The sequence below is a fragment of the Plodia interpunctella genome, chromosome 5 (assembly GCF_027563975.2).
Source record: "Plodia interpunctella isolate USDA-ARS_2022_Savannah chromosome 5, ilPloInte3.2, whole genome shotgun sequence".
NCBI lineage: Eukaryota > Metazoa > Arthropoda > Insecta > Lepidoptera > Pyralidae > Plodia > Plodia interpunctella.
This window is the reverse complement of record NC_071298.1, coordinates 6,535,356-6,563,341: the sequence shown is the minus strand read 5'-3', so window position 1 is coordinate 6,563,341 and position 27,986 is coordinate 6,535,356. Positions and strand designations below refer to the sequence as shown.

At 33.4% G+C, this 27,986-nt stretch overlaps 2 protein-coding genes across 5 annotated transcripts; one reads left to right on the top strand and one right to left on the bottom strand.

Annotated features, from left to right (window-relative positions):
- arg (arginase) lies at positions 1-27,986 on the top strand. Of its 4 annotated transcripts, XM_053744777.1 has the most exons (8): positions 1-133; positions 239-309; positions 23,552-23,712; positions 24,562-24,750; positions 25,177-25,363; positions 25,596-25,706; positions 26,858-26,985; positions 27,250-27,986. In XM_053744777.1, the coding sequence occupies exons 1-8, from the start codon at positions 116-118 to the stop codon at positions 27,513-27,515; spliced, it is 1,131 nt and encodes a 376-aa protein (XP_053600752.1). In that variant the 5' UTR covers positions 1-115; the 3' UTR covers positions 27,516-27,986. The 4 variants fall into 4 exon arrangements, with proteins under 4 accessions (XP_053600752.1, XP_053600755.1, XP_053600753.1 ...); XM_053744780.1 differs by lacking the exons at positions 1-133; positions 239-309 and adding an exon at positions 22,352-22,464; XM_053744778.1 differs by lacking the exons at positions 1-133; positions 239-309 and adding an exon at positions 22,378-22,479.
- LOC128669722 (odorant receptor 4) lies at positions 2,013-7,240 on the bottom strand. Its single transcript, XM_053744775.2, has 9 exons — positions 6,526-7,240; positions 6,056-6,208; positions 5,299-5,481; positions 4,813-5,020; positions 4,435-4,531; positions 3,567-3,668; positions 2,714-2,802; positions 2,331-2,397; positions 2,013-2,134 (listed from the first exon to the last, which is right to left on the bottom strand). Exons 1-9 carry the CDS (start codon positions 6,803-6,805, stop codon positions 2,075-2,077), a joined length of 1,239 nt encoding a protein of 412 aa, XP_053600750.1. The 5' UTR covers positions 6,806-7,240; the 3' UTR covers positions 2,013-2,074.

The following is a 27,986-nucleotide window of genomic DNA, read 5'->3' as shown; positions in this document are numbered from 1 at the left end:
GATATAAGTCGTAGCGCTGCGAGCGAGCGCGAGCGCTCAGTTGATCATGGGACGGCGAGGCGCACAGACTTTGGAGCATCAGTGATGTGGTTGTGATGTACAGTTACGTGCGACGATGGGGCACGTAACCTCGGTAAGTATACACCTACTAATTTTTATAAAAGTAAATACTCACTAAGCCCAACAGTGCAAGAGTAAAGATCAATATGGCAGTGATTAACCATAGGTTTGTACACAGATCTCGTCATGCCCGGTCTCCAGATCTGCGCACAGGCCGGCTCGTAGGTGTCTGCGCAGTAGGTGGGACAGGTATGGTTGCATGCCTGTATTGCGCCCACTATACTGAAATCAAACACTCTACGCCCATTTGGCTGACTCTCGTCTTTCTCGATGTTGCACTCGTGGTCAGGCACTTGGTGGATGTCTACAAAAGAGTTTTATTCTTTTAATTTATAGGCTCTATACCATATCCCATTTTTTGCGTTTCCGAATGATTGTGAAAAATTTAGTAATAGCCAGTTGGCCAGGTAAATTAACCACTTCTTTTCAAATATTAAACATTTTAATGTTAAAATACTTTACATTTTAACATTAAAATGTTTAATATTTGGCAAATGTAACTAAGGCGTAATTTTACAGATTCCTTAAACGTAGATGCATCGGAAAGCTATTATATAGAATAAATATCACAAACCTAGAGTATCTCCATATCGGCATTTCATTTTCGCCAGATGACAAATATTGTGATAAATTCCAATTATCTGAAGGCCTCTCCAGGGCTCCACAAAACCACAAACCGGGTCCAATACATTCGAACATTTTATATTAGTACAGTCGTAGCCAAATGCTATATCTACAAATCATACAATTATATTATAAGTAGATATATGTAGTAAAAAAAATAATAGAAAAGACATTATGAAACACGTACTACCAATTGTTAACAATAATATAAAAATAATACTGTGCATTATAAATATGTTTTCAATTTTATTCCACTAACAATGTAACGTAAAATTTTATGGCATACATGAAATATGGTCCGATATCTTATTGTGCAATATTATGAACTTCATAAAACAAATAGAACGATAGTATTTGAATGAGCACAGGTACTTCTATTTTATATTTGTACACAAACTACACAATAAAGTAGGCATTTTGGGCGTGCTTTTGTTGGTGAATGTTGCATGGTTGTTGTTTTATTATAAAAACCATTATAATAATGTAAAGTATGTGCAACCTATAAATTTCATTACCTACGTAATTATCATGCCAAAATAAAAACTAAATAAAGCTCATTAGCCAAAATAAAAACCAACCAACATTTTTAAAGCTGGCTAGGTGAAAATATTAAACCGGTGTTTCAACGTATTGAGATTCTATTTATTTACAATTTGTGAAATCATAAATATTTGTTTGCCAAAAAGAATATTATTCAAAGAAAAACAAAAAAGCACTGCAAATAACTATAAATCTTGTAGAACATAAATAAACACTAAAATAGGAGGTCTCATTTCAAATTACTAATAATTATCTTTAGTGATCAGCAAATTTTTGAAATAATTGCAACTTCCATGAACACGAAAAATAAAAGGAAATTCTTAAATTTGTTTAGTTTATTTTATCAAATCAGGATAATAAAAATAGGAATAAAAATCTTCCGCCATAATTTATTATAAGTATAATATTCGATCATTTGGAACTTGTCTTCGTTCGACCAAGGAGAATATCTTACTATTATCAACTCAATTTGGAAAATTCATCTTCGCAATAAGATTGACATTTCCATTATTATATTTATTAGGAAATTCACAAATGTATTTTTATACAATTTTTGCTAAAACTGAAAATTATATAATATTTACTTTTCGAAAATTGTTATAATTCATTTGAATTTGAAAAATGTCTTAATTGGGTCTCGCTAACCACTTGCCATGTTTCTATTTACGGTTGCTATTTACCCAAATGTAGCGGTTGGGGTGTCGAGCGAATAATAAATATAAAGATAATAAATTTCAAATTGTTTAATTAATCATTTCTCTATTGGCTAATCCCTATTTATTTATCATCGTTATTCTTGGCGATAAGATGTATACAGCAATGTGAAATACGAATATGACGTTGTTAGAATCTGAAAAGAAAATAATTTTTAGCCAATTTGATATCTACATTACTTAGAAATAAATAGTGCAACAAAACTGTACTGTACTATCGCAATAAATAGACCTAAGTTTATAACTTAGTTCAACAAAAGAAACTTAATCTTACGAAAACAATGTAAAAATTGTTCTTCTTGATTGATAACAATTTAGCCATCACCATCTTACCGAAGTGTATGTAGTCATTGTAATAGTTTTGAATTTCAGAGCAGTGAAATACAAGGGTTTTTGTGACCTGTAAAAATAAAAACAAAACTTGATAATTATATAAAATGTTACACTAGTAAAACTTAAAATTTAAAGTTACACAGTTGGACCGTGTAACAGTGTTTTTTTATAGCTACAACATGTCCAACTTCTGGGCAAAGGCCTCCCCGCTCTCTTTATGTATCCCTGTCTCTATAACTTTTTATATCAAGTAAATCCCTCGTGTTTAGAAACTACGTTTCGAATACAGAACCAATCACACGCCGACGTAAATCAACCCATTCTAACCATGAAAGGCGCACTAATGAAGCACAGTGTAAACTAGTCAGTGTTCCGAGACTCACCTTTGAAGCATTGCCAGCAAGCCCCGCCGGCTCCTCGTGTTGCACCGGTACCAACCGCTCTCGTACACAGCATCCGATACGCCCATGCTCTGAAAAATCCGTGTAATTTTTTAGACCAGATGGAGGCCGGATGAAAAAATGAGTGGAATATGCGGCGAGCGAATTGAAACTCACTTCAATATCCGTCTATGTCAAAGGAAGGATTAGTTGCTAGAGCTATAGGTATATTTTTGTGTGTAAAGTATTTATCAAATAAATGACGATTCTATAATACAGTAGGTATAGAAGTTGTTATTTTTAAAGTTGTTAGTTTAATATCGTTTGTTGTATCTTGAACATAAATTTAGTATGTTACAAAATAACATGGTTTTCTCCAACTTATACACAACCAACGAGCACACCAAAAATTTATACGAATTTTTAATATATATAAAATCTACATAATATACACCATACATAGCTGTCACAGATCTGGTTTTAATCGGTAGCTATATATCACTCGATTGTTTAAGAATTTATGAATGGTAAATGTGAATGTTTGCTCTCTAATAAATCACATGGAGCTCCCATCAATACCACAGAGTATGGAAATCGGGTGAATGGGCTGTATACAATGAAAATGTGAATAATATTAACGCCAGATTCCGCAGTTTTGGCAGTAATTCTTCGTTGTAAAATGGACTATTTTTCAGTTTAGAAATTAATTTCTACTTATTTTCTACTACTGACTGATTCATAAGTAGTATTAGAGGATAAATTATGGTAACTAAAGTCCCCTGCCTCCTGAAGATCGATACCTTCAGGAACTAGGGGCAGTCCAGATTTCCAATATGTAATTATTACAAAATCTTACCGCCCTATAAATGTCGTCAGCATACCAACAAACGATACCCATTTGAGTCATGGCAGCTCCAAGAAAGAACTTATTGCTCATCTCCATCCACGATTCTAAGAACTGAAAATTATAACACGTTTAGTATTGTGTGTATTTATGCATCCAACCTTCGCCCGTTTAAAAATATATTAAATTAAATGCCTAAACGTTTTCTGAAAAATCACACAATCTATTGGTGCATGAAAATATGTGCAGTAGTTTTTTAGTTTATCGCAAATAGACAGACGCGACAGACGACTTTGTTTTATAATATATATGTAAAGGAAGTATTTATGCAATTATATAATTTTTGTCAACTATAATTAGATAATTATAATATATTGCTAAATATATAATTGCACACAGATGTGTGATCCAAGATAGACGGTTAGAATTATCTAACCGTCTATCACAAAATACAATGTGTTGCTAAAGCATTAGCTTTAGCAACACATTGTATTTTGTGTAATAAGCTTTAATTAAATAATTTAAGAACTATTTACATACAATTTCGCCATTAGGTTTCACTATGAGTCCCGGGTAGTCTGTGCACCCAAGTCTCGGGATAAGCTATAAGGGTTGGGATAATATCCGTCATTCACATACCCTTTCAAAATCTATTCTCCTAATATTTTTTGTTATCGTAAATCTAGATATTTTCAAAGAAATGAAATTCTTTTCAAGGCTTTGCTTTTCTTCTTAAATACAACCGTCTAAGAAATTCGTAAATGACCTATGTATAATGGAAGCTTCAATTAAACTACTGTGAACCAAATTACTTGTAATTCAAAATTTCAATTTTAAAAAGGAGTTAACCTCCCCGTATCTATAAATGAATAGTACTTACAACAATACTAAATACGACACAGCAGATGTTGACAGAGCTCAGCAAAACATTTATAAGATTCACCACTGAAAATGCATCCTCCAAGTCATTGGCGTAGCTGTAACCAATTGAACATTTTTTTATATTGGTACATGCATATTACGCATGATTATTAAGATGTGGGTTCGATACCCGTTCGTGTCCTGAATTTTTTCATCTCGTTAAATTAATTTTACTTGTAGATATCTATATCTCTTACTTACATTCAATATTTTCTTGCGACATCATCTTTGAAGGCTGTCACTATAACTAATATAGTATATATAATAATTATTACCTATAGAGTACCTGTCGAATCAATTTGGAAATATTATATCATTGGTTTTTATAAATATTTACCTGATTAATCTCTGGTGTATCTTTATGACTCCTACAATCTGTTCATAGCAATCCTGCGTTCCCGTAATCGGTACTCCGTTGGTGTCCACATCGGACATCCCCAGCCGGCGAATTCTTTCTTGCAATAATCGTAAAAGTAGGCTGATGTGATTAGCCATTGAAATGAAGAATACATCCGAACCTAGCATGCAGCACACTGACGCTACTCCTGCCAAAACATTTTAAAGCTATTTTAATGGATACTTTTTGAAAAAAAATAAGAAAGAAATTCTGAAAGATAAATTATACCTTTCAGAATTTTTAAACTCTTAAAACAACATATATCATGATATATCCTGCAATCCGGCTTACAGTATTCCTTTAATTTTATTCATAGATATCTAATCGAGGTAAATATTTCGTACGGGATTGAAAATATTACCTTTTTTGTTATTATAGTACCTAAAAAAGAATTTGGAACAAGAGATTTTTCAGGTAAGTACCCACCTGCAAATGTTTCAAAAATATACACCAATTCGTGCACAAAGGGCTTGGTCTTGTCGAAAGGATAATAAATCTGCCAAATGTAGCCCAGATCTGAGCTCATGCCGCGGCCCAGGCGGTAGAGGTGTATTACCACGGGCGTCAAATTGTAAAGCCACACTCCTAATACGTTCCAGAATAGATATACTGCAAAATCAATCGTATCTATTAGATTTCTTGATTTTACTGAAAACTGATGTTTAAAACTTATATATTCATGCATTTTATTTGTTACTAGCTCCAACCTGTGGTGTTAACCGCGTAATTCTTTTTAAAAATACTTCCATTTTTATACACAGTAGCGCCATCAACTTAATAAAGCGCCATTGACCATCGATCTGTTTGACCAAATCTTAGACATAGACATAGAAAACGTTTATTTGTGTTGTCACAGATACTAAAAACAATAAAATAATCTTACGGGAATGCCGTACTTTTGTGGTAATCCAATATATCAGCTAACACGATACCAAAGTTCATAAGAATTGGTTCAGCCGCTTGAGCGTGAAGAAGTAACAAACAAAATTTCGCCTTTATAATGTTAGTGGGATTATCTTTTTGATGTAATTTATATAGCACCATCATTATGCCATTTTCTGTTCGTTCCTGACATAGATTACTTATGGCATCAGGTCCATATTGTTAACTGAATTCTTGCAACAAAATTTAAATGAATCAATGTTTGACTAGAAATCTTAAATATTTAGCATTTAAGTATTACATGCTTGTCTGCGGCGCAGGGACGTCAAGCTATTGTCCTTCACAGCAACCGCTTTTTGGTCCTCTTCAGACACCGGCCATATGTCAGCAAGCTCATTTACGACTTGCCTAAAAGAACTCTGTTTGTACCAAATGGTCAATAGTTTACCGAAGCCTAAAAACAAAAAAATTTTTTTAGATAAAATTATTGTAAAAATATTTTTAAACCGAATTAATAAATGTTTTTACCAGATTCTGGTGCATTGAATAATAAACTATAATCTTATAAAGTGTTATAGTGCATTTAAGTTTAACATGTGAATCGTAAATTGCCTAGATAGTTAGATAATTGATGCATTTACAAATTCCAAATTGTTGTTAAGTCAAAATACTTAAAACAATTATTTCGGCAGTAAAATAATATTCACATAATATATAATATAAATAATTGTTTCCTAGGTGGTATATATTTATATATATATAGGTACTTACTCATAGTATCATACCCAGCAATATGCAAATAACTGCCGATTAATTGTTCCAAAGAAACATTGTTCATTAGCAAATACGCAATGTAAGCATATTGCCCTACCACCATAAGGATCAGAAGGGAGGAAGATATGACAAACGATAGAAAGACTATTAGCTTTTCATTGAAAGTCACCGGAACATCATCAATGAAAGAAAGTCCAATTCTTCTCAAAAAAAAGTTGCAGTAACTCAGAGAATAACGAATTTCCTCCCTCGCTTTGAATTTTACGTCTTCCAACATCGTAAAACGCGCATCCACACTCTAAACAAAATGATGTAAAACTATACTCAATGACTCTTTTATATCATATAAGATATGTAATTATTTCACTCATTTAATATTTTATGGCAAAGCGGGCCGCGAATATAGTCGTCAGAATTTTATAATGCCAAATAACGGGTTGCTGTATAACATCGGCCACAAATAAATAATTTAGAAATAAACTACAACTTTGTTAGTTTTTTCCTTTTAGATATTCAGTGTTCATAGTATATTATTATGTGAAAGTTTGCTAACGTTTTTATTATATCTGGCTCATTTCTTGTTATTCCGACAGAAGTTATGATTAAGTTTACTAAAAATTATATACTTATACTTAATGATACATTCCTATTTCCTATTCCGATTAAATTAGGTTAGGGCTGCCTTTTTAAATAACCACATTTTATTCTCATTTTATATTTTACAAATTGAGGTATTTAGAAACAGAATAAAAGATTACCTAGATATGTGTCTAAATCATGAATCGATGCATCTTGAGCGATGCGTAATTATCCAGCGAGGATAGAAACTAAAGTAGTTGCCATGTATGAAATAAAATGTATGAATGCATTCACATTTCATTATGAAACACTATAATCAAATGTCACTTTAATTGATCAATTTTATTCTTATTAAAGTCTAATAAAAACGCTTTTTAACTCAAATATTTGTGACGTGACTTCTCATACAAGCTCTATATATATTTTTGTTTTTGACACATGGAAAACCCTATACCCTATTATGCCGAGAGAGATATATCTAAAGATTTATTAAAATGAGAAATTTATTTAAAACAATATTTAACTATTTAGTTAGACGTGTGAAGCAATACCGAGGGTTGTCAGAGACAAGGGTTGTTTATGTTTAACATCTGAATATAAAAGGACAGGGAACGCTTATCCTGTAAATTAAATTCTAACTCATTTCAAAGTTCAAAACTAACTTAGATGGAAGTTTAACACCAAAGAAATGTGTGATTTACTCCGGGCTTACAAAGGATCGCGGGAAGTACGAGTCGCAAATGGATTTTGTGAACAATGCTAACATCATCTATATATATATATATATATATATATATATATATTTTGCATCGTACACACTACATGAATCTGTAAATAAACAAAATTGTAGGCATATCAGATTTCATTAAACTTCTACTATTAGTTTTTGTACATCATTTTATTTATTTAATATTATTAAAACATGTAAATGTCGGACATAAATCAACCGATAGGTTGTGAAAAAGTGCAAAGTTTAAATTAAAACAAGAAGACTAAATTACTTACCCCTACCCCCTTTTGCCTTACTCGATACGTTTTTTCTTTATTATTGTATGTGCTATTGCTGACAATCATATCAAATTTTTTGATGGAAGATGGAAATGGTTTTTGCCATTTACCTTGCTATTTACATTCTCATGAAAAGTATGAACTTTTCATTATATTTTTATTTTCATTATATTTTTATATATTCTTATTTTGAAATGTTGTCATGAGACAACACTGCCGTGTCAAACCAATTTCATGTATCTCGCGAAACCTAGTTTTGAGTAATCGCCGTTCAAAGTTTTAAACAGATTTTTGTCATTATAGAAAAAGTATTAAGATATTATTGCTATAATTTTTCATAAGTGCACATGTATAAAGCTTAAAAACATCGGGAAGGTTTTAGAATACAAAAATATTAATTATTCTTTGAGTTATTAACGATAACTGAGTTAGGCGTGACAAGATTTCCATACAACTCTTGTTTTACGCGCGTTGTATTTTAAGATATATCAGTTTGCCAAAACTGGTCTAATTGTGTATATTTTGCTAATCTCAGTTAAGTGTAAGTTACCAGATATAGGCGTGTCAGACAGTGCTCGTTTCTGGCACCACTTCTCTTCAAGTTAGACCAAATAGGACCAAGTAATCATGCGCAAATAAACAGACAAACACACAGAGAAAATTACAGTTTTAGTCCTACAAAGTTAGTCTTTCAAACTAGTTCGAATTTTTCTTTAAAATAAAAAGAGTGGTTATTAATAATCACTTTAATAAACCAAAATAAATATCGACTCAGGTGAATAGGAGCGAGAGGCATTTTTTGCGCAAAATTTACCTATCACGGCGAACTCGTGTAATTGTCGTGCGCTCGTCGCGCCTAATTCATATAACTGTGAGTATCTTGACAGACCTAAGTCGTGTAAGTAAAAATACGGTACTTTGCCAAAATGGACAGTGGTAAAATCATTGTTACATGAGATTGGGTGACAGTCTCGTATATCGATTTAAATAGAAACAAATGAAAAAAATACTTTTCTATAGGTTTACGAGGTCATTTAATTACGATTCAGAGTTATAACACGTAACTCATGTAACTCAAGTTAACTGACCTACGCCTGACACGGCAGAACATTTCAAAATAAGAATAAACTTCAGTTCTTACATATTTTATAATACTCAGCATATAAATAAAATAGCTATTAATACTTTTCGTTCCGTGCAGATCATAAATAGTAATCGGAGCAAAGTGTGGTAAATACGGTTTCCAAGAAAGATGGCGGTCGGCAGACAACAAAACAAGCACTTAATATGTAAAATGTTAATTCAGAACAAATGTAATCTGGGTTATCTACTAATTAACATCAGTGTCTGTAGTCCAGTATATTTTTTCAATTCTTTACAGAACTGCAAAGAAAACCAGTAGAAGTTGCATCTACTAACGGCTAGGTACGAGTAAAATGAACCGTTCACTTCAAAACTTTTATTTCAGTTCCAAAGTTAAAAATTGAAGTTCCCATTTCCAGTTTTAAAAAATTCAGGTCACGATGACAACGGAGTTTCGTTACAGATTAAAAAAGTTTAAAAGAGTTCCGACTATTTCCCCAGTGAGGTTCACGAGCCCGGACATTGCACGAAGAAAGGCGTACTGAAAGAGTAGGAATAGTTATAAGCAAGATTTGGGCTTCTGGGTATTTCTTTTTCTTTTCTTTTTTTATCTATGGTAAGTAGGCCTTTGCGACCGCCAAAGAATCTGGATACAAAAGGATCGTGATGAATCAATACTTTAACTTTATTAAGTTGTAATATAATTTCAGATACACTGGATAGACAAACGAAAACGTTAGTATCTGCAAAAGTTTTTTGAGGGTGCACCTAATAAATTCTGCCCAGGGCGCTAAAACTGGCACTGAATAAAAATAGTGACGTCGTCGTCGCCGCCGGTTTATTTCCGGAGCGGCCAGAGCCGGGCGTCTGCAGCGAGCACTGCTACAAACTACTACAAGTAAATGGTTAAGTGCATTGAGAATTTGAAAACTGCTAGCAGAACTGAAATGCTCATTCTTTATAACAATTACATCGTTTTTGTTCCTCGGTTTTAAAAGTTTGTTACGGAATTATTTATAGATTTCTTATCCGAGTTTCTTTCGTCAATTTTTATATTTGTAGAGCATCACCTGTAGAATGCATTGCACCAAGTGGAATATATCAGACGCAAGTTGAATCCTTTCTTGGTTGGCTTTTTACACACCAATTGCAGGAAGGAAAAGGAATTCTCTTGCAGAGACTACAGCAGAGCTCCTAGGCGCGAGCAGTAAAAAAAAACATTTTCTCCAAAAACTTGGTGAAGTTATCCTGATATATATATATATTATATATGTTACAGTTAGACTACGAATTCCGATCTAGGTGCACCCGGTCTCAGTTGACTACACTTAGGTGTACCCTGCTAAAGTTCTAGAAGGCTAGACCTAGAATTTAGCCTTTATCATTCCGGCTAGACCTAGGTGCACCCGGTTTTCGTGGATTGGGTGTATCGCTTATCTTCAGCTTGACCTAGGTGCAGTCCATCGCAGAATGTAAAAAGGTAGATTTAAGCTTAGTTTATTTCGTGTACATCTATTTTTAGACCTGACATGACCAGTCAAATTCAAATTCTTTATTCAATTTAGTATGATATACATCACTTATTGGCGTCAAAAAATTACTTAAACTAAGTCTACTGCCAACTTCCAAAGCGCAGGTGAAGAAGAAGCGGCACAACAAACTTCACCGCAGCCTTTTCTCCAAGGACGTCAATTAACAAATATAGGTATTATACATATATTAAAAATTAGGAGGATGAATTTACATCATTATTAAAAATGTCAAAATTTGAATGAATAAATAAAATAAAAGTTGTATTTCCAATATATATGACATTATTACGTACAAAACGTACGTAATAATGTCATAAATCAATTACATATGTTATGAGGATACTGCACCATGCTTGGGCCAAACATTATTGTCGTTCACATAATCGTCAGACTTGTAATATGTCTTTTTACAAAGTTTCTTTTATATAATTTCTAAATTTTTTGTCCGGCAAATCAAGAATCCATTTAGGCAATTTGTTATAAAAACGGATACAGTTCCCAACAAAAGACGTTCTAACTTTGGCCAACCAATGCCCGGGGACAGAAAATTTATCTTTATTACGTAAGGCTCTATCAGTGTAATTACCAACTTTTTAAAATAAGTTAAAATTTTTCCGGACATACAAGAGTGCAAGAGGAATTGGACTTAATTGACTCAATTTATTTATATGTTTTTTTGTCTTACTTATTAATGAAGTGTCAATAATATCCAAAAATATGGTAACCCATATTCAATGAAGTTTCCCGCATTTATATCTTAGTAAGAGTGCATAAGTAAGAGAGAGGAAAAGGACATAAGACATATAAACCTTTCATCCCGGAAGTGTCCCGGAAAAACCTACATGCATGTGAAATTGACACAGGCGAAGCCACGGCCCATACTTTACGTACTATGAGTAGGTAAATAATGAAAATCAAGTAATAAAGTGTACCAAATTATTTATGCGAAGGAAAAAACAAAAAGACAACTTCGTTTAGTCAGTCGATCGCAGAGAATCGAGACACAATAAAAAAACAATTGTTTAATCGGTACATTTGCACCGGTTCGTAATGTAGACGTGAGTTTTAAAGAAGTTAATTTCACTTAAAATACAATAAAACCTTTGTGAATACACGAAAATTACGATTTATAAAATCAAAAATATTTCACAAAACCAAGATGAAATGAAACATTGCTTTATATAAAAATAAATTCTTTTGAAAGAAAATAATTTAGACAAAGGAAATTAGTCGATCGGGCTACAAGTTAGACCTTGTGCTTTTACTTATTGTGTGGGTAGAGAGGTTGAATGTGATGAAAAATCTATCTTCAATAATTCTATTTTTACTTCAAAACAACGCACTCCAATTAACTTCCGATCGTGGAGCGATTTGAAGCTGACATCAAGTGCTTGAAACCAATTTATACTTAATTCGAAATGTTGGACTGGTACAGCTTTCGATATTTGTGTGTGTGTGTGTGTGTGTGTGATGTGTGTGTGTGTGTGTGTAGAAACCTCATGTGGGTATAACGAATCTATTTTATTGTCGCATTAGGTATATATAAACTTTATTAATAATTAACAGTCTTAATTAACAGTCGTCGTGGTCATAACAATTATATTTATCTTGTCGTAAATTCTATCGTGTAAACACGTCTTAGATAATTTCTTGACAAATGGGCCATCAAATGTAGTTAATTTATGCTATTACTAAAGGATCCGTTAAAATAATATTACTATATTAACAAACCAACCCTATTATTATTCATAAAAAAGATAAAGCATACTTTAAACTAAAGTATGTTTTATTTCTTTTTTTTCAATTTCAAATATTAAAAAGTGCAAAACATACTTTGGCTTAAAGTTTTGATTAACAAAGTTAATTCATGATTTTAGCGACATCTCTTCTATAATAGTATGGAAGCAATCAAGGTGTTTTGAATTTATAATTATAGACATGCACACACAGAAACAGTAAACAAGTTTTGAGCAGCTTAGCCCTCTACTCCGCCAAACTTGTGATGAAAGCTGGGAGTTTCAGAGTGCATTCAAGAGCCACATAAATTTATTATTAGTTTCAAGTCTCGAGCTTAAACACCTGATCTGCATTCTGCACAAAACACGTATACTTATACACATAAAAGACCTATAGATTTGTTTATTCCACGGCTGATTCTCTAATTTACATTCCAATATACACTAAAATAGCCTTTATATAATTAAAACTTTATTGCTACAATACAATTTGTAAAAGTACAATAGGAAAGCATTTTTTTTATAATTGGATGTTTCACAACACCTGCATTTCCTATATATCTAAATAAATTTGCACAAAACCAGACTAAATATAACTATCTACTGTGATATCTGTGAAATGTGTATGTGGGTTACGCTCGAAATTATATATTCACAACTTATGAATTTAAATCTAAGTAGTTAAATCTTGCTATTTGCATCCACGACAGAGACTAGTACTAGAAAATGTCACCGTGATAAACTTGTCAAGTGACACAATTTACCTGTACCTAACTTAGGTACACTTTACAGTCAAGTAAATAAATTTAGGCAGAATTATTGGTCTACCTATTAATGTATAAGTATATATATATACATAAAGCACCTATATATGAGTCTCATAGGTAAAATATTCAAAAGAAATAATTATGCAATGTCCAATTAAAAACTGATAAAACGCTTCAAAACAATGAAATAGCACTCTGCAAAAAAAATATGCAATATTAACTTTAATTTATCTTACGTCAAAAATGTTAGATTTTATTACGTAATTTCACAAAGGCTTACCGGCTCTTGTTGGGCTTTCACTAGTAGTAAGCCGAGCAAGGAAAAATGTTGAAGCTTTGGAGGCTTATCTCCTCTCGCGGGAAGACGGGAGCTCTCGACATTTTAAAGGATATTGATAATACAGTTACCATCAACGCAGTTTTTTTTTTATATTACGACCTACAGTTCACAAATGCCAAATACTGAAATATATTACGTAGGACACAATTCACAAAATTGCTGATTTGACTCTTGAGCAAATTTTAGTAAAAATTAATTATTAAACCAGGTTTGACCCATAAACTAATTGGTACTAGCTGCCCGTACCAGCCTTGCAAAACTTTATAAATTACATACCTAAACCTTGACATGTCATCTACAATCCGTTATAATTCAATCTGAAACTATTAAAGTTCTGAGAATCCAAATACGTAAACAACTACGCTGCCTTGACAAACGCGCGCTAAACGACTATCAAATTATCAATACCAAACCACTTACGTCTAATTTTGCTACAAGTATTCAGTGGTGGAAGTCTAGCTATGTGGAACATATCTGACACCTGTTCAGACTGGAACCTTTCTCGAAGCTGTTTAGTGGGCTTGTATATTGAAGTAATGATCGGTCGCGTATAAGAAGATTTCCGAGTATCCCCTAGTTAACTTCTACAATCCGTACGAGAGGTTTTATTACGAGTGCTATCTTGACAACTAGGCTGACATAAAATAGAAAATCCAGCTATCAGATAAAGCTACAAAATTATTTTCATTACCACACGCCTCATTGTAATAGTCATGTAATCTTGTGCAGATACAACCTACATAAACCACCGATTTTGTTGACACAATTGCATTTTCATCCATTGTTGACGTTGAATGCACACTTTCTATTTTTTTTTTTTCTTAAAAACACATCACTTTAAACTGCGTTGAGGTGCTACCGAAAGAAAAGAGATGAGATATTTTTATTTTATATTATCCTACTAATATTATAAATGCGAAAATTTATGAAGATGTATGTCTGTTTGTTACTATTTCACGCAAAATTGACTGAACTGGACAATTGTTATGAAATTTGGTACACGAGTAGAATATAACCTGGAAAAACAAATAGGATATTTTTTCCTGAAATTCCCACGGGAGTGAAGCCCCGGGACGCAGCTAGTATTCTATATTTCAGCTTAAATATTTTTGTGTTACACGTTCCTATAGTAACTTTGTACTAAGTACCTACTTTTCTTATGGTATCTATACTTCGATTATCCTACTTAGCAACCAATTAAAATATTTTTATGAACTAATCATTATGTGTATGCAAATCGCCCTCGTGCAAGTCAACCGATCTATGGAATAAATTCAATCACGAATATGAATAAACATGATTTGGAGCCACTGGCTTTAGAAACTTGAATAAATAAGCTGAAAAAAGCTGCTATTTTCGAGTGTTTTGAATTTCAGCGAACATAACAAAAATAATTATTGTAATCTGTTTTGTATGCTAAATAAGCCGTTGGTTATATCTTCTAACATAAGTATATATAGCCCACTAGGCTTTCCGGTACATTCCATAAAATAATATACATTTAATAACCTGCAATAACAAATAAAACTAACTACTAAATAGGTATAAATCATTTTTAATTTAAAAAATAAACTATTTTGAATCTTTTTTCAATAAATAAGTAAGTGACTTTAAATTTTGTAGCTTTACCTGTACCTATACATTACAACAATTACATTGCTTAGATTTACTTTAGTTCATATTCCTAAAACGAGCGTTCATATTCCTAAATCGTAAAACCTAATAAAATCTAACAACATTTAGTTGTTAGATTTTATTAAGTTTTACGCAAAATAAAACTTCTTTATACGATTATATGCAAAAGTGTGAGTGACTGCCTAATGTTATAGAAGAAATTAGTGAAAAAATTAACAATACTTCATTCAAATTGAACTGCTTCAATAAAATTGGAAGAAGTAACAGACCACGCATTGTCTATACTCATTAGTATCAGTGATGTATTTTTAGTCGTCCAGCAGACTAACCATGCTAAGCCTATGTATTAGGTCCTCTTCCGCGTTCACACGATGCCACCTGGCGATATCAAAAAACATTTAACGCTTTTTTTAATATTTAAAGGATTTTCCCACTGTGACACTTGGAATGGAAAATAGTCTTAAGTACTCGCAATTCTGTCTTTCCCATTCGTCACATTAGAACATGGTATCTAAATGCACGGTAGCACCGGCAGTCTAAGGCAATTTCCTTTGAAATATGAGCATAGTACATCATACGCGCTGTTACAAATTATAGAGAATACAGAGTGGACCAATCTGGTCGCGATTTGATCATGTATCAAAATTATAATATCATGTAATATAAGATTATACAATGTAATATGAAACGCCAATAAGTATAAAACGCCGTGTTGGTTTCTTCAGTCTCATTTAAAATCATCAATATCATATGTTGATGCTTAACTGCACCTATACAGAAATAAATTTTTATCGTAAATTTTCCCGTGAACTGCTCTAGTGACTGATTTAACACACTTTAAGTACCTATATTTACGTATCTACTCTACATTACAATAGGTACACAGGTATTTTACAATAATTAGTATTAATACCTAACGTAAGATTATTATTTTATAGGTTATATTTTCTTTTTCATTATAAGTATATGTAATTCTTCATATATATTTAAAATAATGTATTTGGGTAATTTTCTTCTTTTTATATTTTTCATTAACACGCTTGTCTGCTTTACTATTCAACTAATCTCATACGGGTCTGCTGGAAGAAATTTATTTTTGAAATAAGCAATACCTTTGTACTGTTACTATTCTTTTCTTTCTTGTTTACGTGTTCATCTTACTGTTAATTGATTTTAAAAAAATGGTCGAGTTGTCGTCCCATGCACTATTTATTTTGTATCGGAGAGGTACTCGTTGGCAGCGCTCGCCACTCGAGTGCCCTAATAAGGCCTCACGTGGACTCACTCGTACTTCCGGCTAATTTAATACGAGAGGCAACCCATCGACAAAACACAAACATCTTAGGATTATGCACTTTTTTGCAAACATTCTTAAGAACAATTTAAAGACGTGTTATTAGGAAATATTATTTTCTTTCAAAATTCTTAAAAGTGTAATACTTAACACAGAGATCTTAAAAATTATACTATAAATAAAACAATTTTAAATTGGTTACATTGTTTATATGGGTAGATATGCAACTAATTTACAACTACCAATTAGCTAGACAAATAGTTTCAAAAGGTTACGCTCAGTTGTCTTTTAAAACGTCATGCAATTGTGACGTCATACCTGCATGCAAGTACTTGCACAATAAAAATCCGCCTTAAGTTACGTCATGTAAATGAATGTTTTATTTCAGTTTTCCTGAATTTAAATTAGGATTTTCGAGATCAAGCGATGGGCGTGTAACTCAACAGGAGCCTCATAAAAAGAGCACTCGAAGTTTATCTGGAATCTTTTAGATCACAAACAAAAATGCAAATTAAGCGAGGGTGATTTGAGAGCGGGCAGAAAGAGCTGAGCCCTCACCAACCACGGCCCCGTGGATGGTCATTTGTCGGAAGTTTCAATTGAAAGGTCATTTATCAAATTTTATTGAGGGGCTGAAAAGTCCGGCGCTCAGTGATAAGGTCCGAGCTATCGACCTTCAGCGTTACTTTTTATGGAAAAACTTATTGTTGTATTTCATGAAGAGATATTACGTGTGTTTTATGTATTAATTTTAGTGAAAACTACAACTTTACTTGACCTCTTCACATTATTTTAAGGACAAAGGTTAGCTGCCAAGTTTCAGTACTAGCAGTACCTATTAATTATATTTATTAAGCGAAATGTAAACACTTGGAATAAAAGTCATCAAAATGAATCAATCATATTTGTTACAGTCTAAAACCTAGAGTCCTGTAGTAAATATAATTTGGCCTAAATATTCCATCCAATATGCACAGTGAGCTTCAATCGAGAGTTATAATAATCTGTCCGTCCATTCAAAGGAAATCAGTTCCCGCAGGAAGGGACCGATTCTTAAAGCTGTGAAATCTCGACCGGCTCTAGGGACGACGGTCTAGTCCCTTCTAAGGTGATTCTAAATCTTTATAGCTGTGGAATTATCGATCACAATCCCTTTCTTTTTTTCCTACAATACTACGAAGTATATACTTCGTAGTATTGTAGGAAAAAAAGAAATGATATCATATCATAAGGCTTACAAATATAAATTTTCTCTTCCATGCAATGGCATCGCATTGTATTTTAGCCGCCAGGCGTAATGCAAAGCATTTGTATATGCCAAGCAGCAGTTGTGGAATATTCGATTGTTTGAAATCAAGCCAATCAAGGAACGCAATTAGTAAAATGGTACCTATTTCTTGCCAAGTCTTAATTACAGAACCGAGAAATAAATAATTTATTTGTTGGTTTGATTAGAAATAGCAACCTCGAACCGATTTGAAATGTTATTTTATTTAATTTATTTTTGTGTCATCATTATCAAAAACAATAAATGTATCATAATGGCATGGCCCGGTATTTACTGAACTGAATACAATTTATTGCGATTTGTCGCTTTGAATACATTATTTTAAAGCAGGTCAGGATTATAACTAGCTGTTGCCCGCAGCTCTACCTGCGGTAGTATTAACTATGTTTCTAATTTCATCAAGATAAAAAAGAGGTTACGAATTTACGGCAGCAGCTTAAAGCAGTATCTAGCCTACACCGTAACCTATTTTAGTTATTATTATAGGTACTACCAATATGTGAAATTCATATCTTATATTAAAAATTTTTGCAGTGTAAATGTAAAGGTTTATGATTAAAACATAGGAAAAGATTCAGGTCAAGGGTTCACATCGACCCGTTCAAGTGCACGATTAATTCAACACGCTGCTGAAACAAAATTTATTGAGAATAATATAACACTAGTTTACACTAGTGTTATATTATATTTGTGTAGGTAGTACCAAGTCTACTTGGGCTACGATTGCAAAAGATTGGCAAGATAAAGCACACACTACCGTTACTTGCCGCCACAAAGTTAAGTGCTCTCTCTTACTCCGCAGAAAGAAAATAACAGATTATGCTTGGACTCGAATCGCGGAGTGAATTTAGCGTTAGGTATATTATTAAGATCCGTGTAGTTCACAATGCTCTGTCACGTCATGTTATGAATCCTTTCCATCGTCTTTGAATTTTTCTTACGTTACCTAAAGTTGATTTATTTTCTTCTAAGACTATGCTCACGTTGCCATCGAATGCGTTATTATTATCTAGTTCCCCAATCAGGCAATAATGCCAGAGCAAGCGCCAGACGGTTGGCCTCAAATCACTTCAACCAGTACCTCAATTTTTGAGAAGCGTGTAAACCGTTAAACCCTAATTTGCCGCCAGTCCACTAAATAAATCCATCATGTTGTATGGTAATATGTATTTCAATGTTATTGTCAATTTGACCCACATATATCCACAACATGGAATTAGTACCTAATTCTATACTAATTCCATGGTCCAAAATGTAAAGGTAATGCTCACTCTTACATTGCATAGATGAGCCGTTGACACATACAGTACAGTATACATAGAAGAAATATAGATACTTACCTACCTATTCAGCCACACGCCTACACTTCAGTTGTACCTTACATAACAACTTATTTTGATTTTACTTTAATTTTATTTTTATTTTCTCTTGTATTGTATGTCAACTTTTTAAATATATTTTGTTAATATTTTTATTATATTGGTATTTAGGTAGCAGCTGAAAATCAGCGCTGTGACTTTCAGTCATGACACAAAGTTGAGCTGGGATCCTTTTCGGTATTGATGATACTATTACTTTGTAAGCATATATAAAAACTGTAACTTTTTCGCAGAATAAAGTATTTCTTTCTAAAAAGTATAAAGCTATACAATTTACCGATTGCCTAATATAAATTAAGTACATTTTATTTCAATAAAACAACAACAGTATTGTCTATCTATTATATGTAGGATGTGGTGTCAGCTGTGAGGACAAACCTACTTCGTTCTTTAAGGAAATCTGTGTCTGTACCTGTAAAATAATTACAAATTCATTATTTTAGGGACTTATTTCTATGCATTTGATTGTACCATGAATCTAGTAAGCACTTCGTACAACGGAGTACCTACTAATACCATGGATTGTACTCGACCTTGACGTTAGCATAATAATCTTCTGGTTGAACGATAAAGTAAAAAATATTTTGGCTAAATGATAGTCATAAAATTAAAAAGTGAAGTGTCATTTTGAAACATGTTGAAATCACGGTCGAAATCTGTATTTTTTGTAATTTCATTATTTTTTATTATTTTATATCAGCCAATGGTATTGTGCTTATGGTATTTTTATTTTATTTATTTTGTAATAATGACATGTAACTATATAACTGCACAAGATGAAAAGAATGCGGGGCCGTCACTTTTAGATGAGAATCCAACAAAAGATGCGATATCAAAATATTTGAGTAATGAGGGAGACGAAGATGAAGATGATGAAGAAGATGATGAAAAGGAAGTGGATTTGGATTCAAACGCAATAAAAAACAAACTCGATATAGAAATCTCTGAAAATGAAATTGTAATACAAGATAACTTAAATACTGACTCCGATAATGATGCCTATTCACGATCTAAAATTAACAAAAGTAGTGAAATTTCAAAAGACTTTGATTCAGATTCAGTTGAGACTTATATGGATTCAAGTCCTAAAAGCAGCACACGTGAAATGACGAAATACATTGATTCAGATGATGAATTACACACCTCCAAAAGTATAACAAACAATGAAATTGCAAAAGATATTGATGAAGATTCAGAATATATTGGCACGAATGATAAAAGTAAGAAAAAATATAATGTGAAACTTAAAAACAGAACTATGGGTCCGGATTATTATTATTTGGATTCAAGCTCCAAAAAGAAACTGGGCTCAAAAAGTAGTACTGATACAATTCTAGAAAGTGATTATATAGAAGACGTGGAGACATTCTCTTTTGCTAATGATTCAATATCAGACCCCATGTCATGGAATATTATAGAAGCAATAGCGGAAGAGCATCCGTATATAGTTGGGTTATTAAATTTCCAATTTCATTTTCGTTGCACGGGCTTCATCATAAATAGACGGACAGTGTTGACAACCGGAAACTGTGCAAATTTATATCCAAAGTACATAGCACTGGGATTGGCTATTATCGACCCAGAATATATGAACAAAAACTGTGTAAAAGAGGTACTTGCACACGAATTGGTACATGATCCAATGAACAATGCCAAAAGAAATAATTTTAATGTCAAAAATATTGCATTAGTTTATTCAATAACAGAAGATCTAGATTATTTTTTCGGATTTGTCGACATATACACAAAATACAGTAATTTTTACAAAGAACCTTATGAAATCACAGCTGTGGGATATGGGCTATTTCCTCAAAAATATATAACTGCCTTGCAAAAACGGAGGTATCAACGTAAACCTTGTCCAGTTAATGAATATACTTTCTCTGTTTGCGGAGTAGAATTGAGTGATGACTTTCCATACGAAAAAGGTTCATTTGGAAAAGGGGCTATTGTTGTATTCAATGAAGCAGTAGCCGCTATTACAGGATGGACATGTGAAAGAGTTCCAGAATTAGTCCCCACGCCGACGTGTAAATCTTTCTCTGTTCTCAGTCAGCTTTCAAAATTCTTAGAAGAAAAAGACATAGTGTTTACAATGAATTTGATTAAATCAAGAGATGATACCAATAATAATTATACATTTACTCCACGGCACATGTATTCGGGAGTTACATCAACACACTGCTCTGATAAACATGTTTTTTTGTACCTTTTTTTAACACATTTGTATTTAGAAATAAAGTGATTTTTTTTAGAATGAAGAGTTTCACTTTTATGATTTTCCTCCGGCTTTACTTTACTAAGTATCCCACAACACTTACGTTGGGGATAACTCAATCTGTGTGATTTGTCCCCATATATTTATTTTTATTTATTTGGGTATTTAAAGCGCAGGAATCTTTGCAAACACTAACAGAATGTTAGCGAATCTTTCGCTAATATTCCGTTGGTGATTGGCATACTTTATGACAATAAGGTTCAATTACAGATAACTTCAACTTCTTAACAAAGTAAAACATGGAATATAAAAGTGACGATATCGACATGCTCGTATTTATCATAATCAATAGGTATTTATTAATGACCCTGACTGACTCTTCTCTTCCACTTAGATCAAATATATATTTTTCGAAACATTTTCGACTACTATAGGTAGTACCCACAACAAGAACGTTTTCGTTTGTATATTATAACATTTTCGGGCATCATCTCTTACGTTTCTTTCTCATTTTTAAAATGGATTACATACCTACCTATATTACTTATTGTGAGACGAATTAACTATGAGCAACCGCTCTAAACGTAGTGCATACTAAATCATTTTTTTAAATGGACGAATTATTTGTTGTTCCGAACAAGATATTGCCGATTGGCCCTGCTACTTTACGAATATATACTTAATTTTTTTCAGAGATTTTATAGTTTTTTAACACAATCGATAAAAAAAATCAATCGATACCTGGTGAACTATACCTACTAATAATAGCACCCTACCCACGTGATCCCACCGGCACCGCTATGGCCTATCATGAGTTATCTTTATTTTGACCATATTATTGTCATGTTACAATTCTTTATCATCGTCATCTGGCCTTTCAAGGCCAATCACCATAAGGAATGCAATATGAATTTAAATTAATTAAATTTTTTAATTTCTGTATATTTTACTTCTCAAAAAATGGGCTTCGTTCATCTATGTTTCTCCCAGCGAGCACCTGACTGTAAATAGTCTAAAGAAATTAGTTATTAGAGCAAATCAACGCAGCTGGCTGGTCGGTTATAAACTGATAAAAAGGTGAAAAAATAATACGTAAGTTTTATCTTTGGCTAACGGTTAGTAGGTAATTAATCATTAGGTAGTGTGTATTTTTCATTGGTACATAACCCAAAATTTCAGGTTCAGGTTCACAAGATCACATAATGTGAACTAAGCTATTTAAGATTTTTTTATAGTTGTACCTATTTCTTACATAGAGTATTGATGGCCCATCATATAGTCTCATAATCATAAACTAAGATCAAAATGAGTAACAATAGTTGTGAAAACAATATATTATCGTAAATCCTATGTTACCTTACTTCATTCTCCATTTAGAATGAAGATATGCTGCATACTTTACAACATAATCGTTTACGTGCGTAAACGGTTCCAACGCAAATTGAAATACTATGCATCAATTTTAAAATTTTATGGAAGCAAGAACTAATCATACGCTGTTAAAATTTGAAAGCATATTTTAATACATCTATGTTTGAAAGTTATGAACGAGGTAATATAAAATTTAAAATATCAAACTTCCACTTCTTTGTGTTTTAAAGTATGCAGCATATCAAGCTCCATATCAGAAATAACAAATCTCTTTAATTAAAATAGTTTTTTGTTTTTGTTAGCAGAATCAGGAAAGTATATCCACTTGATGACCAAATTCTGTAGTTCAATGAAAACTAAAATATAATTTCATTTAAAACAAATCTTAACTCTTTGTAAAACTGCAAGTACTTAGGTAGGTACGAATCGCAACTTTAACCGAATCAATAATGTTTTTATATCTGTGAACCGAATTGATAATTGATCGAAATCAACAGAGTATTAATAAATGAATGACCGCCGAAATCAGACAAAAATACTGGTGTTTAAATCTAAGAATTTTTATCAGACATTATATTGTAATCAAAACAATAGATTTCTTCCCTTAATTCTACATGATACAAGGCAAAAAAAATATTTCACCCTGTGATTTCACCTTTAACCTTCGACTGTTGATAACACAGATTTAGTTTGAAGATATTTTAGTACAGGACTTATCACTAATGACAGCCGCTTGTGTGATGTTGTGTTTGTGGTGCAAAAGTAATAATTAAAATAAAATGAATGTTATTAGACAGTTCACAAGGAGTATGAGTCCGGGCAGACAATGGTCACCTTTGAAGAAAGTGGGAGTTATTGGCGTTCCTTTCGAAAAAGGGCAAAAGAAGTATGGAGTGAGCATTGCCCCGGCTGCCATGCGCTCTGCCGGCCTAATTGACCACCTCAAAGAAATAGGTAAGTTTATAAAAAAAGCCTTTATCCGCGGTTGCACCTCACGAATTTGAATTAGATACATAGAAATAGGGGCGATTCTCATGTAATCAAAGTTCAAGTTTCAAAACTCTGCATCTGCATTTTCTTTACAAATTCATAGGCATTTTCAGAATTTCACTATCAAAAAACCGATCGAACGCATCGATTGAACAAAATTGGGACATAGAATTTTTCATTACAGAGTTCTTATAATCAAGGTTGATTTTTCATTGGAAAGTTCGTTGATTTTATAATCAAGGTTAGTTTTACTATATTGTTATTTTATGAACTAAAATGTAGTAAGAAAGTAGGTAGTAGTTTAGTGAAGAAGTGTTAGAAGTTACATTACATTACAAATATCTAGGAGTAGGTATGTAGTTACCTACCCACTTATGTTTTGAATAAATTAAAAAATCTTGCCTGCGATAATAAGTTAAAATAAACACGATCGTTTCCACAATACATTAGATAATGTTCTAGGGACTTTTTATTTATGTTATGTTTTTAAGGTTCCATTGTATTGTACCCCTATACGTACCAAATTTAATAGAAAATTCATTTATCTACTTATTTCTACATAAATAGCGGTAGTGTGTGATATTTGAATAGTCGAAAGGAAAACCTTCTTTTGAAAGGAAAATATAATAATATTATAAAGAGAAAATATTTGTATTTTTGTTTGTAATTAGTAAACTCCAAAACTAGTGGGCAGATTTTGATGAAATTTGGCATAGATATAGGGGAAACCTTAAGGAGTGACATAGGCTACTTTTTACTATGGTTTTATTCGAGCGAAGCCGGGGTGAGCGGCTAGTATAAATTAAATTTCAGATGGACTAGACGTGCAAGACTACGGTGACATCGAGACCTCCTCAAACAATGATCCCAACCTGGTTGAAAACATGTCCCACCTGGCGCTAGTGTCGGCTTGCAATAAGAGGTTGTCGGAGCGCGTCTCTCAAGTGCTCAGAGATGGCCGAATCGCTGTCACCATTGGTGGAGACCATTCCATCGGAGTAGGTAAGAACATGGGCGTAGCAAGGTACGGGCAGGGAAGGGCAGCTGCTCCCCCTGAGGAGAGCGGTTGATCCCTGGTAAATTGTATTTCTAACAAGCTTGCAACGCTGATAATTTTTACGTGCATTTAAGTCTAGATTTCAAAAGATGCTGGCTTTGAAGTCTGTTAGTTTCTTACGTCTTAAGAAGCTTCTTAAGAACTAAGAAACTTCTTCTTATTTAAGAACTATGCTTTTGTCGGTGGAGTGTACGCCACACTTCTCTATCTAACAAACTTAAATGCTGGCTTTTGAATTCCAAAAAAATTCGGGACGTTCTCTAAAATATAACACTGACCTAACTACAAGGGTACAAGAAATCAACAACATAATCTAAGATTTCCTTTGTCTGCGTAAGTATTTACTTGTATAAATGCGTATATATTTTCAGGGACAGTAGACGGCCACTACTCGGTGAACGATGACATGATTCTGATCTGGGTGGATGCCCACGCTGATATCAACACCAACCGCACCTCGGGCTCCGGGTCAGTGCACGGCATGCCCGTGGCTCTGCTAGTCAAGGAGATGGCAGACTACTGGCCCTACCTACCCACTATGGACTGGCAAGTACCTCAGTAAGTACCTACCCACTATTTGTTATTTATCAGGCGATAGTAACAACAGCGTTCCCAACAAGGTTGACGTCAAACAGGCAGTCGGTCATAAAATCACTGTCAAATTTTCAAATCAGTGAATAACACCAGGTACACATGATGACAAGAAAAAGAAATGCACAAAAAATTGTGATAATTACTTGAATTATGAGTGTGTAAGCTCCTCATTGCCCCTGATTATTTATTGTTACAGATTTTCAATAAAGAACCTCGGCTACGTAGGCCTACGTTCAGTCGACCATTATGAGAGGCTGGCAATAGAAAAGTACAATGTCCCTACATTCGCCATGGAGGACATTGAAGAGTAAGTGACTTTTAATTACTCGTAAAATCTCAAATATCGATCTTTACCCACACGAGCGACACATGCCCATTGTTCATCAGTATCACAGTACCTACTTTATCTATAATTTGACTTCTGTGAACCTTTGATAAACTTCAAGTGAAAACTAATACCTATTGCGCATATCATCAAAGTACAGGTCTCCTTTAAATTTATTATATAACTAATGACCCGTCCAAGCTTCGCTCGGAAAGAAACATAATAAATTATACACCTAGACCTTCCTGGGATAGTACACTATCAATTGGTGAAACCCGTATGAAAATTCGTACATTAATTTTTGAGTTTATCGCAAACAGACAGAATAGGCAGAGGACTTTGTTTTATAATATGTATTGTGTAAGGAGGATAATGAGCTATATTTCAATGTGCAGGCAGGAAGTTAACAAGTAATTAAGTAACGTCTTTATTTACCAAGAACGAGGGACACTTCCTCTGATAAACAGCGTTCTATTCGATAATGTTATTGTCAATCCAAATAAATTGTGTATACATACGATAGCCATTCAAACTGGTAAAAACGAATCAGTAAGTTCAGGAGGTAGTTAGATATTTATTTACCTAATACCTATACGAGATGATCTGCGGCGTGCCCACCCTTCTGAGAATAGGACGATATCCATATTCCACTCCATATCCCATTTCACTTTTGATGTCGTAGGTACACACAGCTTTTCGAAATATAAGAAAAATTTAAATCATATGAATCTTCATAATTTAAAACATTATTTTTTATTTGGATCCAGCCGGGTACACACTCACTAGCTAGTGCTAGTCGGGCTAGTGCCCGACATCATCTCATCCTCACTCATCAGACCACGGATGTGATTATAGGAAAATAAGAGGGTTGGTGATAGTTATCGTCAGTGAATTCGCCTGAGGGGCGCTGATGTAGTGAAATATTGATTTCCACGGAAATTTTAACGTTTACTTATGTTGTATCAATGGGCGCAGGCTATTATTTTTTTAATGTCAGCCATAGTACCTAACAGGACCTTAAACGACCAGTGACGCCAACTGTAAAATTACGTTTCAAAATTGGCCTTTCTCAACATCAGCCGCTCCTAGCTGCGAATTCGCTGACGATAACCATCATTGGTAATTTGTTGCAGACATGGAATAAGGAACTCCATAAATCACATTCTGCAAACGCTGGATCCCGAGCAAACGAAGCCAATTCACGTGAGCTTCGACATCGACTCGTTGGATGCCTTAGAAGCGCCCAGCACTGGAACCCCGGGTTAGTGAAGTTTCAACGTTGTTTTTTAACACAAATAGGCATAAGTACCTATACGGCGTGATATTGTGTGTGACAGTAGAAAATAAAGAGATGAGCGGAGACTTTATTGGCAGCAGTAGATAGATAACCAATCTTCCTTCTGGTATCGCAGTGTACAAAAAATAGCTCGCCAAAATCGTATTCTCTGTCAAGAGTTTATTTATGCGTTTATTTTCATATCATTCTACAGTCTATGTAAATTGAATAGTATAACTCATTTTTCAGTTCGAGGTGGTCTCACGCTCCGAGAAGCGATAACTTTAATGGAGATCATACGGTCTACTGGTCGCCTGCGAGCCATAGACCTGGTAGAGATCAACCCAGCGCTGGGCGACGACGCCGACCGCCGCCGCACCATCGAGGCTGGCATCTGTGTGCTCCGAGCCGCCTTGGGCTTTTCCAGGAGAGGCTCTATTCCAAAAGGAGTCATAGACTTGCCCATACAAACTTCCCATAGCAATAATCAAAAAAACATCAATATCAAGTCCTAGTAATAATGCTATAATGGCACAAAATAATGTAGTATTAACACCGAGCATATTCACTAGCAGATGTGAAGTCGGTTATGAAATACGCACTCTTTGCTTGTTATTGAGGTTTTAATGCAGTGAATATGCTTGACGAAATAAATGAATCAGGGTTGCCGCTCTCCAAGAGCAGTGCATATTCTGAGGCCCGATTATCACGCAATCAAAGTTCACTTCATCAAATTTCTTCTTTTTTTTTAAAGGTAAGCACATTTTCTACTTTTACACAAATGATTGAAATGCATTGATCGATCGAACATTTTCCATGGGGAATTTGCTTTGAAACTTCGATGAAAATTTGAGAAAATTGATGAAATGAACTTCGATTGAATCGGGCCACTTGAAGTGCGTTGCCTTAGTAGGTAATGCATTTATTTAATAAGAATATTACATTTATTTAATTATTAAGTTTATTTATTAAAATTATTTAGTTAA

Bases quoted from the DNA above. Each gene is read 5' to 3' on its own strand.
- LOC128669722 (XM_053744775.2), bottom strand. From the start codon at position 6,805: ATGTTGGAAGACGTAAAATTCAAAGCGAGGGAGGAAATTCGTTATTCT. The intron at 6,209-6,525 runs GTAAGTACCTAT...TTTTGTTTTTAG, and splicing joins TGCTGGGTATGATACTATGA to GCTTCGGTAAACTATTGACC. The intron at 5,021-5,298 runs GTGGGTACTTAC...ATGTTTTGGCAG, and splicing joins TATTTTTGAAACATTTGCAG to GAGTAGCGTCAGTGTGCTGC.
- arg (XM_053744777.1), top strand. The intron at 25,364-25,595 runs GTAAGTACCTAC...TTATTGTTACAG, and splicing joins ATGGACTGGCAAGTACCTCA to ATTTTCAATAAAGAACCTCG. The intron at 25,707-26,857 runs GTAAGTGACTTT...AATTTGTTGCAG, and splicing joins GCCATGGAGGACATTGAAGA to ACATGGAATAAGGAACTCCA.